The 15838-nt window shown below is 46.0% G+C and overlaps 1 protein-coding gene across 2 annotated transcripts in view; it reads right to left on the reverse strand.

The window, feature by feature from the left end:
• Positions 1 to 14246, reverse strand: part of Plac8 (placenta associated 8) — a 21319-nt gene extending 7073 nt beyond the window's left edge. Inside the window, exons 1-4 of one of the 2 annotated variants that reach the window (XM_032916510.1) lie at positions 14143 to 14194; positions 11988 to 12034; positions 3911 to 4048; positions 1301 to 1425 (exon numbers count right to left, since the gene is read on the reverse strand). In XM_032916510.1, the coding sequence (XP_032772401.1) occupies positions 1301 to 1425; positions 3911 to 4019 (234 nt within the window). In that variant the 5' untranslated portion in view covers positions 4020 to 4048; positions 11988 to 12034; positions 14143 to 14194. Of the gene's footprint in view, positions 1 to 1300; positions 1426 to 3910; positions 4049 to 11987; positions 12035 to 14142 lie in introns of both variants that reach the window. The other variant, XM_032916509.1, reaches the window with a different exon arrangement.
• Positions 14247 to 15838: the final 1592 nt, after the last annotated feature.

The raw sequence follows: 15838 nt of genomic DNA on the forward strand, positions 1-15838 counted from the left end.
TGGTTCAACATTATTGTAGATGTTTATTGAAAATGTATTTAGATAAAAAATTAATATTTAAGTCTGTATCCTTGGAATACAACATAGGTCACATAACGTAGATGGACCTCTCTCCCAATTAGTGGAAGACCTTTTATTGGGACCTGAGGCTCAGTGAGGCTGGCCAGGGAGTCACAGAGACCCACTTGTCCCCACCTCCCCAGGGCTGGGATTGAACTCGGGTCCTTAGGCTTGCAGAGTTAGCGATTCTCCAACTGAGCTCTCTTCAGCTTTAGCCTTTGGCCCGTTGCTCCTACCTCCCTTTCCTTCTGACAGGGTCATGCTGTGCACTTCAGGCTGGTGACAAACCCTCAATCTTCCCAGTTCAACTTCCCAAGTCCTAAAATTTCAGGCGTGTGTTACCATGACATGTGAATGTCAAGTCATCCACGAGTATCTATCCAGTCTGACACCTACTCACCAAGGTCAGGGCTTATGGGCTTCCCTCATGGCTTTAAAGTCACAAACGGGTCTCTCTCTGAATTCCTTTTTTAATTAATTAATTAATTAAATGTATATTTGTACTCTATCTGCATGTACACCTGTACACCAGAAGAGGGCATCAGATCCCATTACAGATGGTTGTGAACCACCATGTGGTTGCTGGGAATTGAACTCAGGACCTCTGGAAGGGCAGCCTTAATCCTTAATTGCTGAGCCATGCCTCCAGCCCGAGACTTTCTTTTTCTTTATCTCTTTCTTTCTCTCTATAGTCACACACAGAGGGAAGCAAATGTGTGTGTGTGTGTGTGTGTGTTTGTATGTTTCTTATATGATATATAGAAATATGTGTACATATACACACACACACACGCTCATCTAAATACCCTATTGATGTTTCCCCCTGTAACTCTGATTAAAGACTACCCCACTTCATAGTGTTATACTGGTAAGCGCATGCGCAGACAGTTTGCATTGGATATACTCTTTGCTACTAGGGTACATCTCTGGGTCAGACTCTGCCTCTTACACATTTGAAGTCCTCCTTGCTAAGACATGGCAGACTCTCTCACAAGCATTGGTAGAGAGTTTAATTACCTAATGCATACACATTGCAAATACAAATTACATGCTTTATAGAATGTCAAGGGACAAAAGGGGACGATCTATTATTGCTGCGTCGGCCAGAACTTACGGTTGTAGCTGCTACAAAACTCTGGCCAATCAAATTCAGAGCTTGGAAACCATCAAGTGGCAGCCACGCCTGCAACAGCTAAACACAGTTGCCAACTAGAACGATAAGGGACGGTAAGAGACTCACAGGAATGCCGTATCGGGTTCGGTAGAGAGTCCTCATCGCCACCGTTGTTCCACACAAACAACATTCATTCATGTCAGCTGCCACTTGACATCCAAGACAAGTGAAGCAAAAGGTCCCACAGAGGCCTGGAAACATGAAAAGAGAGGTACACGTTACTCTGGTCTGCCCTCACAGCCACATCACGAGGCCTTTCTCCTCTCCGATGCAAGTCCGGCTTCGTTGTTTGGGCGGGGCTTCATCATGACCCCGCCCCATCACTTCAGGCGTAACTGTACACGGAAAAGTCCTAGCTCCTTTTCAGTAGTGCCACTCACGTATAAATTACTGAAACCTACCCATGTTCCAGGTAAAGCCCTTGGTACTAACAATGTTCCCAACCACAATCCAGTAGGGATACACTAGGAAAGATTAGGAGATAGGAAAGACTGGAGAACCAGCCTAGAATGTCCCGGGTCACTTCAGAGTGGCGCCTACAAGGCTCTGGGTAGGAAGTAATGCTTGTGGTGTGTGTGTGTGTGTATGTGTGTGTGTGTGTGTGTTCATTACAAACTAGGAGTATTTATGTATGCGATCAAGGCCAGGAAGAACCACCAAGTATCTTGTAAGAGATTAATTTGGTCCGATTTGCATTTAAGAAAGTCTGCCCTAAACCGAGTGGTGGTGCACGCCTTTAATACCAGTACCCGGGAGGCAGAGGCAGTTGGTACTGAATTTGAGGCCAGCCTGGTCTACAGAAAGAGTTCCAGGATAGCCTGGGCTACACAGGGAAACATTTCCTCAAACAAACAAACAAAAGAGAGAGAAATAAATAAATGAAGGAAGGAAGGAAGGAAGGAAGGAAGGAAGGAAGGAAGGAAGGAAGGAAGGAAGGAAGGAAATTTGCCCCAAAACAATGACGGCTGCTTTAGAACTCACCCTGCCACCCCAGGCAAACTTTTTTTTTTTTTTTTTGGTTCTTTTTTTGAGCTGGGAACCTGAACCCAGGGCCTTGCGCTTCCTAGGCAAGCGCTCACACTGAGCTAAATTCCCAACCCCCAGGCAAACTTTTAAAATTACATTTTATTTAGTGTGTGTGCACACATGTGAGGGTCAGAGGATAATTTTTAGGGGTTGGTCCTCTCCTTCCACCATGTGGGTCTTGGGGATTCGAACTCAGGCTGAGAGGCTAGGCCACAGTCACTTTCCCCACCGAGCCATCCTGGCAGCCCTACAGTAAAACGCACACATCCAGGTAACTGCATATTCACATAATCGAGTAGCAACTTGGGGCTGGAGGAGTAAAAGTTAGTCTTTAGGGACTTTGCTGTAGTCTTTATCGCCATTTTGATTTTCAGGTGTCACAACCGTGTTGTGGATAGCGTTAGTCAATCAGCCCCGGGGTTACCTGGTGAAGCCGTGGAAAGCTGCAAACAAACTCGCCTGGAATTCGTTGCCTATGCTTCCCGTGCGGTCCGTCTGTTTTAACTTCCTTCCAGTCCAAGTTCTATCCCACAGCAAGTTAAAGCTTGAGTACTTCCTGACCGTTCTGAGGAGTGGGCTTCAGAGCAAACCTCTCCTTCCTGAACTGCTGAGGACAATTGCTGGTCCCCTTTACCACCCGCCTTGCTTTCTGCCACATTCACTCAGAGAGATCTTAGTGCATACGGGGAAACCTCGCTTTATAGATTAAGATCATTCTCTGAGAGGTTCTGAAACTCTCTGAAAGTGTCCTGTGACCGGACACGATGTGACTGACAGTAAAACAAGATTTAATGTACACGCAATCAAGAAAGATTTGATTGCTGTTGCTTTTTTTTTTTTTAAATCAGGCTTAGGGGACTGGAGAGATGGCTCAGTGATTACACAGCTTCAGAGGATTCAACACCCTCATACAGACACATATGCAGGCAAAACACCAATGCACATAAAATAAAAAATAGGACTGAAGAGGTGGCTCAGTGGTTAAGAGCTCTTCCAGAGGTCCTGTGTTCAAATCCCAGCAACCACATGGTGGCTCACAACCATCTGTAATGAGATCCGATGCCCTCTTCTGATGTGTCTGACGACAGCTACAGTGTACTCATATACATAAAATAAATAAAATAAAAATTTAAAAATAAATAGATACAATAAAAATAAAGACATTGTAAAAAAAAAAAAAAAAGTCAGGTTTAGCCAGATGGTGGTGATGCACGCCTTTAATCCCTAGAAAAAGCAGGTGGATCTCTGAATTTGAGGTTAGCCTGGTTTCAGGATAGCCAAGGCTAAAACAAAGACACCTTAATCTCAAAAAACAAGCAAAACATGCAAACAAATAAACAAGCCCCTCAGGTTTAAGTAAAAATGTCTCATGAATAATCTGTTTATAATTAGTAGGCCAGGCCCATTCAGTTTTAGAATCATTCAATGCTACCTTAATTCAAGGATTTATTTTAGCAGGTAATGTGACTTTTTTTTTTTTTTTTTTTTTGTGGCGGCTGGAGAAGAACCAAGTATAATGAGTCTTTGATGTTTACAGTACCATTCCCAGATTCTCAGGAGCCTGTAATGAGTTAGCAACTTAGCAACTTTCCACACAGTAAGGGAGGAATTGTATCAATTATAGGGACACCCTCCCTGCCCTGCACTTACAGACTCCACAGTCACTGAAGCAATCACACAGGCTGGTCTGCCAGTTGGAATTTTGGGGAGCACGGACGAATCCAGGTTGAGTCACGATAACTGTTGCTGCCTGAGCCATCTTCAACTCGAGGTCTCAAAAGACCGGGTCTGAAAAAGAAAAGGTTGGTGTTTTCAGCCTGAAATTGCTCCGGGAAGGCGCTGTGTCCTGCCTCTTAGCTTAGCCCTACCTGCTGTGCTCCACTGACTGGGGACAGGAGGTGGTTGGAGAAATCAACCTGTTGATCTCTAAAGAGCCTTTCAGTCTCCACCTCCGAGGGGACAGAAGCCTCAGGGGAAAGGAATTCACTGAACTGGTAAGGTGAACAGGTGTCTCTCATGGGTGAAAGGAAGGAAAAGAAGCGTGCTATTTTTATACACGCTGTCCAGAAGATGGGAAACAAACCATGGGCCTGGGGACAGGGGTAGGGTTGGGGGACTGTGAAAAACACTCACTCCTTAAAAGGGACAGCATAAGCTTAGTGCACACTCACTCTCCTCCCTCTCTTGCTTGGCCCCCTTGGGTTTTCACACAACTCTTTCGAATCCAAGCTGCCCCACCATTTCCCGTTTACCAGAACCTGAACCTTCTACCCGTGCAGCTTAGCCATGACTCGTGGCAGGGGCTAGCAAGTTCTTATAATCAACCCAAACCCTTTCCTAGTGTTGTGCTTTTGTTCTTGATGATGCTGACTTGTTTTCCCGAGTCAGCATCTCATCATGTAGCCCAGGCTAGCTTCAAGCTCATGATCCGTGTGCCCTGCTGGCATTACAGGTGTGTGTCCCAATTCCCAGTTGAGCAAGGCCTTTATGAAGTATGTTTTGGTTAGGATGATCCTAATTTCTCTTCCTTTGTACCTTTGTTAAAGCCCTCATCTCTAAAGTCACATGATCCCATCTCACCAGTCATTTTTATTCTTATTTATTTATTTTTTAAGATTTATTTATTTGCTATATATAAGTACATGGTAGCTGTCTTCCGAAGAAGGCATCAGATCCTATTACAGATGGTTGTGAGCCACCATGTGGTTGCTGGGATTTGAACTCGGGACCTCTGGAAGAGCAGTCAGTGCTCTCAACCACTGAGCCATCTCTCCAGCCCCCACTTACATTTTTATTTATTCATCTGTGACGTCAAAGTGGTTAGTGGCTTGGCCACCTCACACGTGCACCGAGAGCCCTAAGTATAGTCTGCAGACAAGTTTACTGGACAGCTTTTAAAAATTATTACAAATCCATAGGAGAGCGGCCGTTAACACAGAGCTCTGACAAGGACATCTCTGTGGCCGGCAATCCTGTCAGCTAGTTTATCCACACTGCGTCAGGCACGATATTAGCGCTGCATTGTTCACTTACTCTGCCATAAGATAGTATCTCTATGGTGAGGGAGGGGCTAACTCAATTGTGAAATTCAAATCCTTTTCTGGGCTCTCTGCCTAGGAGCCCTGCTGTCATATGAGGGTATCTTGGAAAACAGGACCTCCCTTTCTTATTTTAAAAAAATATATGTGTGTGTGTGTCTGTGTGTGTGTGTGTGTGTGTGTGTGTGTGTGCGTGTGTGTGTTGTACATATAGTGTGTATGCAGTTGTGTGTGCCTAGCCAGCAAGTCCCAACCATCCCTCCTGTCTCCACCCTATAGCACTGGGAGACTTGTATGTGCAGACACTCCTGGGTTCTTACTTGGTTGCTAGGAACCAAAGGCACTCAAGCTTGGACATCAGGCATACTTGCCTGCTTAGCCCCTGCCTCAGCCTCCTTCCTCTTCCCCTGCTGTCTTTAGCATCAAGTCCAGTGAGTGTTAGACTCCCATCAGGTGCTTTAACTTCATTGCTGAATTAAGCACTAAGGGTGCTGGGGGAATTTTTATTTAGAGACTCAGGTACATATTTTTAAAGGCACTAAAGGGCTGGGAGTGGTGGCGAGCCCTTTTCGTTCCAGCACTTGGGAGGCTGAGGTAGGCAGATGGATCTCTGTAAGTTCAAGGCCAGCCTGGTCGGCAGAGTGAGTTCCGTGACTGCCCGAGACCATTGCCTGAATAGGATGCTCTGAAAGTGCACGATTTGGCTCTGTGCTTTCGTCAGTTCAGAGTTTCCATCAGTCCCCTTTGCTTTGTTCTCTCTAGATCCCATCACTTGCAACGTCTGCTAGGTCAGTACTTTTCCTGGATGAAGAGAGAGAGCAGTGTGTGACCCCAAGAACAACCTTAAATGAAAGGTTTGCTCAGATGTTTCTCCCCGTGACTAGGAGTGTTCAAGGATTCTTGAGACATGTTTAAATCTGCGTGCACTTTAATACGGTTAATGATAAATCAATCCAGCCCACTGAGTCCTAGCGCACAGCACGCAAACAATGTTTAGTTATTACAGAGGAAGACAGAATTGGTTTAGTTCTAAAAGGACGCAGGCTGGGCTCAACTTTAATGCAAGCAACTGGGATAGCAGCGGCAGATATGTCTGTGAGTTCCAGGCCAGTCAAGGCTATAAAATGAGACTCTGTCTACAAGAAAGGGGGTGGGAGGGGGAGACAGGGGGCAAAGAGGAAGGGCTTACAAAGTTCTTTTCAATGTTTGTATCTGCTGACCATCATCATCATCATATTCACAACAAACAAACAAAAAACCATACGGGTTGGAGAGATGGCTCAGGGGTTAAGAGCACTGGCTGCTCTTCCAAAGGTCCTGAGTTCAATTCCCAGCAACCACATGGTGGCTCACAACCATCTGTAGAGAGATCTGACGCCCTCTTCAGGCCTGCAGGAGTACATGCAAATAGGGCACTTATTTACATAAATAAATACGTTTTAAAGAACAAACAAACCGGGGTTGGGGATTTAGCTCAGGGGTAGGGCGCTTGCCTAGAAAGCGCAAGGCCCTGGGTTCGGTCCCCAGCTCCGGAAAAAAAAAAAAAAAAAAAAAAAGAACAAACAAACCAAAAAAAGAAAACAAAAACAAAAACAAAACAAAGCAAGCCACAAAGTTAGGAAAATGGTGAAAACAGAGGGTCAAATAGTTTACAATAGAAATGAAAAAACAAACCCTAAATATATAAAAAGATGCTCAGACTTTCCCATGGGAAAGAAAGAAGTACCTGCTGGGCAAAACCGAGAACTCGGTTGTTGGTGAGCCATTGCCAGAACCAGGAAGGCTCCAAGGTTGATCGTTCGCACTAAACCTTGGTCAGAGCGCTCAGGAGAGAGCAGCTGTCCAGACCTGCGAGGGGCGAGACCCTCTGCTGAGAATAGCTTTCGTATTTCGGAAGCATTTTGCTGAGTAATATGGTTGTGACAGGGTTAACTTGGAACCAGGCAGCACATCCCTGGCACTTGGGGTCACTAAAGCCCAGTTCTAGGTCAGCCTGAGCCATTCAGTGAGACTTTATCTAAAAAACTAGAAACATCTGGGTAGGTGCCAGGACTCAGGAAGTCATGAGGCAAGCAAGTTTATGAGCACACAGAGCTACACAGGTAGATATGGTAGAAGTATATGAAGATAAAGTCTGATTACGTCTAAAAAGAGGGTACACCTTGTACCCAAATCTTGATTACTAAATGCCATTGTTCAATAAAAAGAGCCTGCCGACTTCAGAACGGGGAGGGGAAGATCTAAGATGAACCTCGGACATATGGCTTCAAGAGTAGAGACACGGGCTGGAGAGATGGCTCAATGGTTAAGAGCACTGACTCTTCTTCCAGAGGTCCTGAGTTCAATTCCCAGCAACCACATGGTGGCTCACAACCATCTGTAATGAGATCTGATGCCCTCTTCCGGTGTGCATGAAGACAGTGACTGTACTCACATAAAATAAATAAAAAATCTTTAAAAAAAAAAAAAAGAGTAGAGACACTGCTGAGTGGGGACTGGGGGACACTTCCGAGGGAGTTTGATGGGCAAATTTAAGACAATTTGAGCAAAAAAATAATTTTATTATTGGATTACAAGTCATAGAAGAAGTGATCTGTAGCTCTCCCTATATTATCTGTATCTTATCTATGTGAAACCAGTATAGATAAATAACAGGATTTCAAATGGGAGACAGGATGGCACTTTCTTTGCTCCGATGAGTGTAGAAGGACTAACAGGACTCTAAGACCTGCATTTGGCATACACCATAGTGACTACCATAGGCAGACTGATGGTGGAGTCTCTGATATTATTGAAGGTATTTTTCGGTTTTTTGCCTGTGTTCCCTAGATTAGTATTCCTCCCAACAAGCCATAGAGACTGTGATTTCCCTTCCTCAAAGTCAAAGAAACTAACCTTTCCCATCTTTCTGTCTCAGGGTTGGCCATAAAGGCAGTTTCCTATCTCCTCTGTCAGCCAATCACACACAGCCACTGTAGGCTCTGCACTAGGAGGAAGCCATGCTAAGGGATCAGGCCAGGCAGGCTTGATGCTTCCCCACCCCGTCTATGATGCATGGTGACCACTCATCGGTATCCCCGCCACCCTGCAGACAGTTTGGGATTGTAGCTCCGTTAGAATGCTTGCCTAGCGTGCACTGGTTCATGCCAGCCTTGGAAAACTAGACATGGTGACACACGCCATTAATTCCAACACTCAAGAGATAGAGACAGGGGCGCTCGGAAGTCCAGAGCCATCAGCTATGTAGTGAGTTCCAGGACAGCTTTGGTTAAAGGAGACTCTGTTTCATAACAACAACAACAACAACAACAACAACAACAACAAGAAGTCTACTTGAGTCTGGAGTAGTAGGTAGTATCCACATGATCCTGCTGAGGCAGGAGGCTTGCCACTTTGAAGCCAGTCTGTGCTGTAGATAGACTAAGTAAACCCAAAGCAAGCACAAGTAAGTAACTAAAATACAAAAGCCCAAGAACTACAAAAACCTCCACTGGTAGTTAAATCAGTAGAGTTATTCCTTGCTCACAGTGGGGAATCGATGCAGACTCCTTAGAGAATGTAGGCTGCGATGCATTGGTTTGGAAGAGGAACCAGGAAGTAGAGATGCTACGGGAAGATGAAAGTCATTTTATGGTGATATTTGCTATCGATTCCTCACTGCAGCAGCAGCTTACAGACCAGGAAAGTTAAATGAACTTCCTCCTCTTCCTTTCAGCTCATGTAAAAAAATTCAATAACCGTGGAGGTCACACAGCAAGCCTGCGGATTCCATGGGTCGGAACTAGCTTTGCTGTTAAGCTCGGACTGAAGCCACCCTGCAGGTTCAAGCTGGTGAAAGGCTACATTGTTACACTGTAGGAGTATCTTTCTCTAAAAGTTCTCTCTCTCTCTCTCTCTCTCTCTCTCTCTCTCTCTCTCTCTCTCTCTCTCTCTCTGTGTGTGTGTGTGCATGTGTGCGTGTGTACGTGTGTATTAGTTTAATTAGGGTTACTCATAGGAGCCTGGGTAACTAGCCACTGACCATACCAGACAAGAAAAATGTCTGTCTCCCTGCAACCCTAACAATACCTCTTGTAACCTAATGATTAACTGCAAAGTTAGCTATTCCAGGAAAGGGCTAACACCATGTCATAAGGCACGACAATCTAAATTTCCTTTGGCTTTTTGGAACCCAGAAGGTCTGATGGCCTATGAAGAACTGCAGATGGTTGGCCAGAAAAGCAGTCCATCCAAAATTAACTACTGCCACGAGTCGCACCAGATGTATTGGCCCAGCAATGTCGCCTTGCCCCTGTAGCCTCTAAGCAACATAGCTTTTTTTTTTTCTTCTTTTCTCATGTATCATAAACTCCCCTCAAACTGTGGCCAAGGATAATCTTGAACTTTGGGTCCTCTTGCCCCACCCGGTTGAATCCAGGGCTTCCTGCATGGCTAGGCTGTGTCCACCTAGCACCCCAACATCTGCCCCCGCCCCCTAAAGACCGGAGTGTTCATCTTCCAACTTTCCAAGCCTCCTACAGGAAGCCACAGCTGCTCCCTAAATTCATTCAATCCGTTTCCGGAAAAGAAAAGTAAAAACATTGCAATAATTCATTTTCGTTGCTGACCCTTTGCGAAATTAACAAGACCAAGTCTTAGAGAGCAGCGTTTACTGACGCAGAACTTGGAAAATGTAGCAGGTACCACTCCCCCCGCCCCGGGGGGTGGTGGTGGTGATGGTGCGTGGGTGGCCCTGGGGAGTGCGTGGGTGGAGTGTGCTTGAGTCTTAGCTGGGGGCAGACCCTAAACCCCTGAGCAATGGGTGAGGTCAAGCTTCCCTCAGAGCTCAGCACGAAGTTTCCCGGAACTTTCCTCCTCCCCAACTCCAGAACTATAATTTCAGAAACCATATTCTGAGAGATTGTTACTGCCATGGGAGGCGCCAGACGTATAACCCCAGCAATTTCTCCATGTCTTGCCTCTAAGAAATATAGTCCCCCCTCCCCACCAAAGGTACCACAGTGCCTTGGAAAGCGAAACATTTTAGAAAATAGAAAAGCACGTGTATTCAAATTTACTTTGCATTGTCTTTGAATAGTCAAAGGCCAGAGAGAATACAAGGGGTGAACAGTACTGGGCGGTTACCTCAGGGCGAGCTGCTGATATTTTTTTTCATGTTTATCTTTCTGATTTATTATTTTTATGATAGTGTTGAAATGGTTAGGGCTGGGAAACAGATCTGTGGTAGAGTGCTTGCTTAGTATGTGAGAGAGCCTGGGCTAGAGCCCCACCTTAGCAACAGCAACAACACAAAAAATTAGAGCTTTATTTCTTTTATAATGAAATTTTGAGGTAACTGTGTTTTCCCTTGGGGGGGGGAAGGATCAAATAGGAGACTAATATCTTTAAGGAGATTAAGCCTGAAGGCACATCCTTCTACCGTTTTTTTCCAGAGGGAAACTGTAAGCCTCCAGCTCATTTTTACATTGAGATTTAAACCTAAGAGTGGGCATCTGAAGGGTCGTGAGAGAAAAATCCCCAGGTTGTGGCTATGTAGGTATCCTTTTCCTGGCAACCCTCAGTCAGCGTATTCCAGATGTACGTTGAGACACATAGACTTTACAACCACGTGAGACCCGAACGCAGTAATCTGCATCTATGGCAAAGGCTTGTACCTAGAACATTCACCTGCTCACTGACAGATAGTTGGTAAAAAAAAAAAAAAAGGTTCTTTTCTCTACTTGTGGCCAGAACAGTCATCAGTCAGTCCCAGCTGTACTAGACAAGGTGGTGACACCTATAACCCTAACTTTGGAAGTGGAGGGGGGAGGAAAAAAAATATAACAACCATAACAAAACTCTTATCTTTTTCATTTGTTTAACCAGGAGAAATGTGAAGACATATATAATGTGCCCTACACATATGGAAACCATTTCCAAAGGTTGCGTGTTTCTTTCAGAATAGATCTCCCCCTCCCCTCCCCCTTTCCCCCCTTCCCCCTTCCTTCCCCCTCCCCCACCCGCCCCCTTCCTTCCCCCTCCCTCTCCCCCTCGCCCCGCCCCCTCCTTCCTCCTCCCCCTCTCCCCGCCCCCTCCTTCCCCCTCCCCCCCCCCCTCCCCCTGCCTTCCCCCCTCCCCCGCCCCCGCCCCCCCCGCCCCCTCCCTTCCCCTCCCTCTCTTCCCCCCCCGCCCTCCCTCTCCCTCTGGCCCTGGTGGTTGAATCTAAGGCACGCAGCGTGTGTTAGACAAGTGCTCGGCTAACTTCCTCTTTTGAAGGTGGGAAACTGTGGGGTGGGCAGCCGTGGGAGACCACGGTGTTTCCGAAACTGAAGCCAAGTGCGGGTGCAGGGGAGGGTGGGGGGTCGGCAGGAGGTTTTGAATACCGAGAGAAGCTCCTGGCCATGAAGGTTGCAGCTGCAGGGGAAGGATGCTCTGCCCAGCACTGTCTAGAAGTGCAGTCCTAGAGGGAACGAGTGCTCCGGGGTTGCCATGTGCACCTCCAGCTTCCTCTGAAGAGGGTCTTAGACTCTCTAGCCCTGAGGTTTCTCATAGAAGAAACACCTCCACAGTTGAAGAGCCAACAGGCTCAGGGGAGTCCATGCTGAGCATGCGCGTGCCCTTGCTCAGCCTTTGATCCTCTGCTACCCAACAGAAAACAACCAACAGAAGAACTAACCACAGAACACTAGGAGAAGTCTGCAAAAACTCACTCGGTGCACTCTTAAGGCAGCCCGGTGATCCGGTCACAATCCCTCGTCTGTTGGAAGTTACAACAAAAAACATAAAATGTAATGCAAACTAAACTCGCTTTTTTTTTTTAATGCGTCCACCAAAGGTTTAACCTTAGTCATCTGAAATGAAAAGTCACCAGGAAGTGAAGGGTTTAAAAAAAAAAAAGAAACACTAATCTGCCGCCACTGCCTAATGCTATGCGGCGTAGATTCTAGGAATGTTCTATGACCTATGTTCCGGCAGGTTTCCGCGGTCCTCAGTGTGTATCACTTGTGTGCCCCAAACTATGTTTGTCTTCCCATCCCCAAGAAGCCAATTTACAGTCGAATTAATAGTGGAAACTAGGAAAAGGACATCCTCCCACGCCCAGTCCACAGATCCGCCTTCCCGGTCCTGAAGTGAGATTGGGGCTTAAATTGAAGGCTGGGCTCGGCACACCACAGGTAAGCAGCATGTGTCTTCCGCCGCATCCTGTAAGGTGGTCTGACGAGTCGAGCAGAAGTCTGTGGAATCCTTTTCTGCGAGGCAAGCCCCTCCTCTGACCAGAGGGCTTTTTCTTCTCCCAGCGTGAGAGTCCTGGGAAATCCCCAGCCCTTTAGGGTTTGTTGTTATAATAGTCTAATTGGAAGACTTCGAGGTGTCCGTATCACATTAGAATAAGAATATCCTCTTTTTTTTTTTTTTTTTTTTTTTTTTTTTTTTTGCCAGACCCGTCTCAAAAGCATTTTTGGAAAGCCCATGTGGCAAAGCAGATTTCTGGTCACTACTCTGGAAAGTTGTAATTAGCCTAGGGTCTGGGAGTTTGTAATCATCAGTTTTCTGGGCTGCAGCCCCTGTGTCTTGACCAAGGAATGTGACTGCTTTGATGGCGACTTGATAAAAGAGTGCGCCTTTCCCCAGGCTGACAGGGACCCTGCCTGGTGCCTCCCACTGCAAACTCACGGTGACGCGACCCCTGGACAGTGGTGAGTCCCACCCAGGGGCTTACAGACTTTGCAACCTCTGGCTCCATTTCCTGTCTGTTAGAAATAACTGCAAGTCCCTTAGAAAACATGTATCGAGCCAGCTGTGTTTGTCAAAGTCTTGTGATAGAATCGTTATGGGCTAAGGAGAAATCTGTTGTTCCCTGACGGTGGGACAATGCGAGCCACAACTTTGCACAATAGGACATTAATAAAAGCTGTGGTGGGGGCCAACCACTCAGGGATAAAAGGGGGGAAAATGGAGGCAAGGACTGAAATAAGGCTCTGGGTGGACCGGCTTAGAAAAGCAACATGAAAAATAACTTCCTTCCTGCCTTCCTTCCCAGTTTCCTTGGCAAGGACTAGACCCTGCCAGGAAATCTTGTAGGATTTGGCTTACATGTTGAACATCTCAAATTTTATCTCTTAGTCTCAGACCCATTCTTATACCTATATTTCTGTCCCAGAACGCACCACTCTCTAGCAGGAGAATACACTGGCTTAATAAAATTATGTTACATGGCACTGGTTAAATTAATGAATCTTGTTAATCTTGATTAAGCCAGGTTCTAAGCAACATATGCTTGAAGTTTCTAGTATACATTGGCATTAAAATTCTTTTTCCGTCTTGACTGAAACAATCTCGTCACACAGCGCTCTCCAGTGTCCGGGGCTACCCAAGGTGCGCTGTGAGCGTGCTGGTTCTCTGTGAGCATCGGCAAGTACCAGAACTAAGTCTCCACAGACGTTAGATTTTTGCTTTCATGATGAGAATTCCTAAGGACTTTCAAACTTTACAAACTAAACCTACAAAAATCCCATCGAGTTCTGCCAGGTAGTTTAAACAAATTAGTAGATATTTTCTATGCACAAAGAAACTAGATCACTTGGGGGGGGGATCTAGTTAGGAAATCCAGCACATAAAATGCCCTCCCCACTGAAAGTGGTGTCCCAGAGGGTCCCGGCTGAGATGTTTCAAAGCATGATGCTTAGCATGCCTGACCCATGATTGCTGAGTTTCACTAAAATTACTAAATTTACAGCAGCTGGGGAAGAAAACACTCATCTTTCAACAGAATCTCAAACCACATTAGGAGTAAAATAAATAAAATAACGAAATCACTTTAAAAAGTCGCCCCTCGGTTTAAAGAAATTCTTAACAATTACTTACAGTTCAAAAGGTTTGGACAGGGTGGTCCTGTGGTCTGGGGTTGAGTCTTCCTACAAATGGAGAGACTCTCAAGGAAGGGAGAGAGGTGATCAGCTTGGTGGAGGGTGTGGACTGTAGTCCAAAGAGCAAAGTCCTGTGCTCTGATTGGCTGTGGTAATCCAGGCAGAAGTGCTAAAAGCTATCTCTTACCAAATAGGGCCTTTCCTTCTTTACAATTACAACGGGCTAACCTCTAATACCTTGGTGGGGAGGAGAAGGCATGGTTCCCCGGGTATTAGATTAGTCTACCTGCCTGCAAAGCTCACCGATGCTTACACCTTATTTTCCTCTATTAACATAATAAACCTGCTCACCCTGCCCTTGTTTGTGTCTTGAGGCAGGGGCCTCTCTATAGTCCTGGGTATCCTGGAGCTCAGTTTGTAGGATGGTCTCAGTCTCTCAGAGACCCATCTGCCTCTGCCTCCTGGGAGCTGCGATTAAAGACACACACCGGGGTTGGGGATTTAGCTCAGTGGTAGAGCGCTTGCCTAGGAAGCGCAAGGCCCTGGGTTCGGTCCCCAGCTCTGAAAAAAAGAAACAAACAAACAAACAAAAACAAAACAAAACAAAAAAAAAAGACACACACCATCATGCTGGGCTTCTGGTCAGATCTTTCTCTTCTGTCTTTTCTTCTTCCCCTCTCATTTCCTCCCTGAGGTATTAAGAGACTGAACCCTTGGCCAGTGGATTTTTAGGTGCGAACTCTATTATTCCGAACCCCGATATTGCTTTGGTCTCTGTAATGGACTGAGCCCTTGCTATATGTTAGGCGTGATTTTTATTATTTTATTATTTTACTCTTGCGGTCGTCATTGCCGCTGCCACCACCACCACCACCACCACTGCCGCCGCCGCCGCCGCCACCGCCACTGTCAACGTTGTCATCATCATCTTCAAACCCCATGTCTCCATGGCGTGAGCCTGTACTTGCACGCGGGCATCCGAGTGCCATAGCCAGTGTGTGGAGGTCAGAGGTCAGCCTTGGGAAGTCTGTCCTTCCCTTTTGTCTGTTGTTCCCACTGTGCTGCCTAGCTGTGAGCTTCCAAGCAATTCTCCTGCCTCTACTCCCCGCCCCCCCACCCCATCTCTTGTAGGAATTCTGGGATTACAGTTATTAGCAGCTGAACTATCAGTTTTATTTATTTATTTATTTATTTATTTCCAGGGACCAAACTGAGATTGTCAGTATGTTTTTTTTCTCTCCCACTCTTTAAAAAAAAAGTATTTTCATGTGTATGTATGTTTTGCTTGTGCGCGTGCCTGTGCACCATGTATGTGCACACAGAGGCCAGAAGATGTTAGATGCCCTGGAACGGAAGTTGCAGGTGGGTGCTGGGAATCAAATGGACCCTCTGGCGAGCAGCCAGTGCCCATAACTTGCTGGGCCATCTCTCCAGCTCAGTTGTTGGGTTTGAGCTGCGAGTGCCTTTGACTGCTGGGCTATTGTGCTGAACCCGTAGGCGTGGTTCTTAATGCTTTTAACATTTTCACTTATGGTCCTGAAGGGTGATATGCTTGCCTCTACTTGACTGATAAAGAAACTAAGATTCTTTCTTTCTTTCTTTCTTTCTTTCTTTCTTTCTTTCTTTCTTTCTTTCTTTCTTTCTTTCTTATATTTATTTACTTATTATATGTATATCAGTACACTGTAACTCTC

This window comes from Rattus rattus, chromosome 11 (assembly GCF_011064425.1).
Source record: "Rattus rattus isolate New Zealand chromosome 11, Rrattus_CSIRO_v1, whole genome shotgun sequence".
Classification (NCBI taxonomy): domain Eukaryota; kingdom Metazoa; phylum Chordata; class Mammalia; order Rodentia; family Muridae; genus Rattus; species Rattus rattus.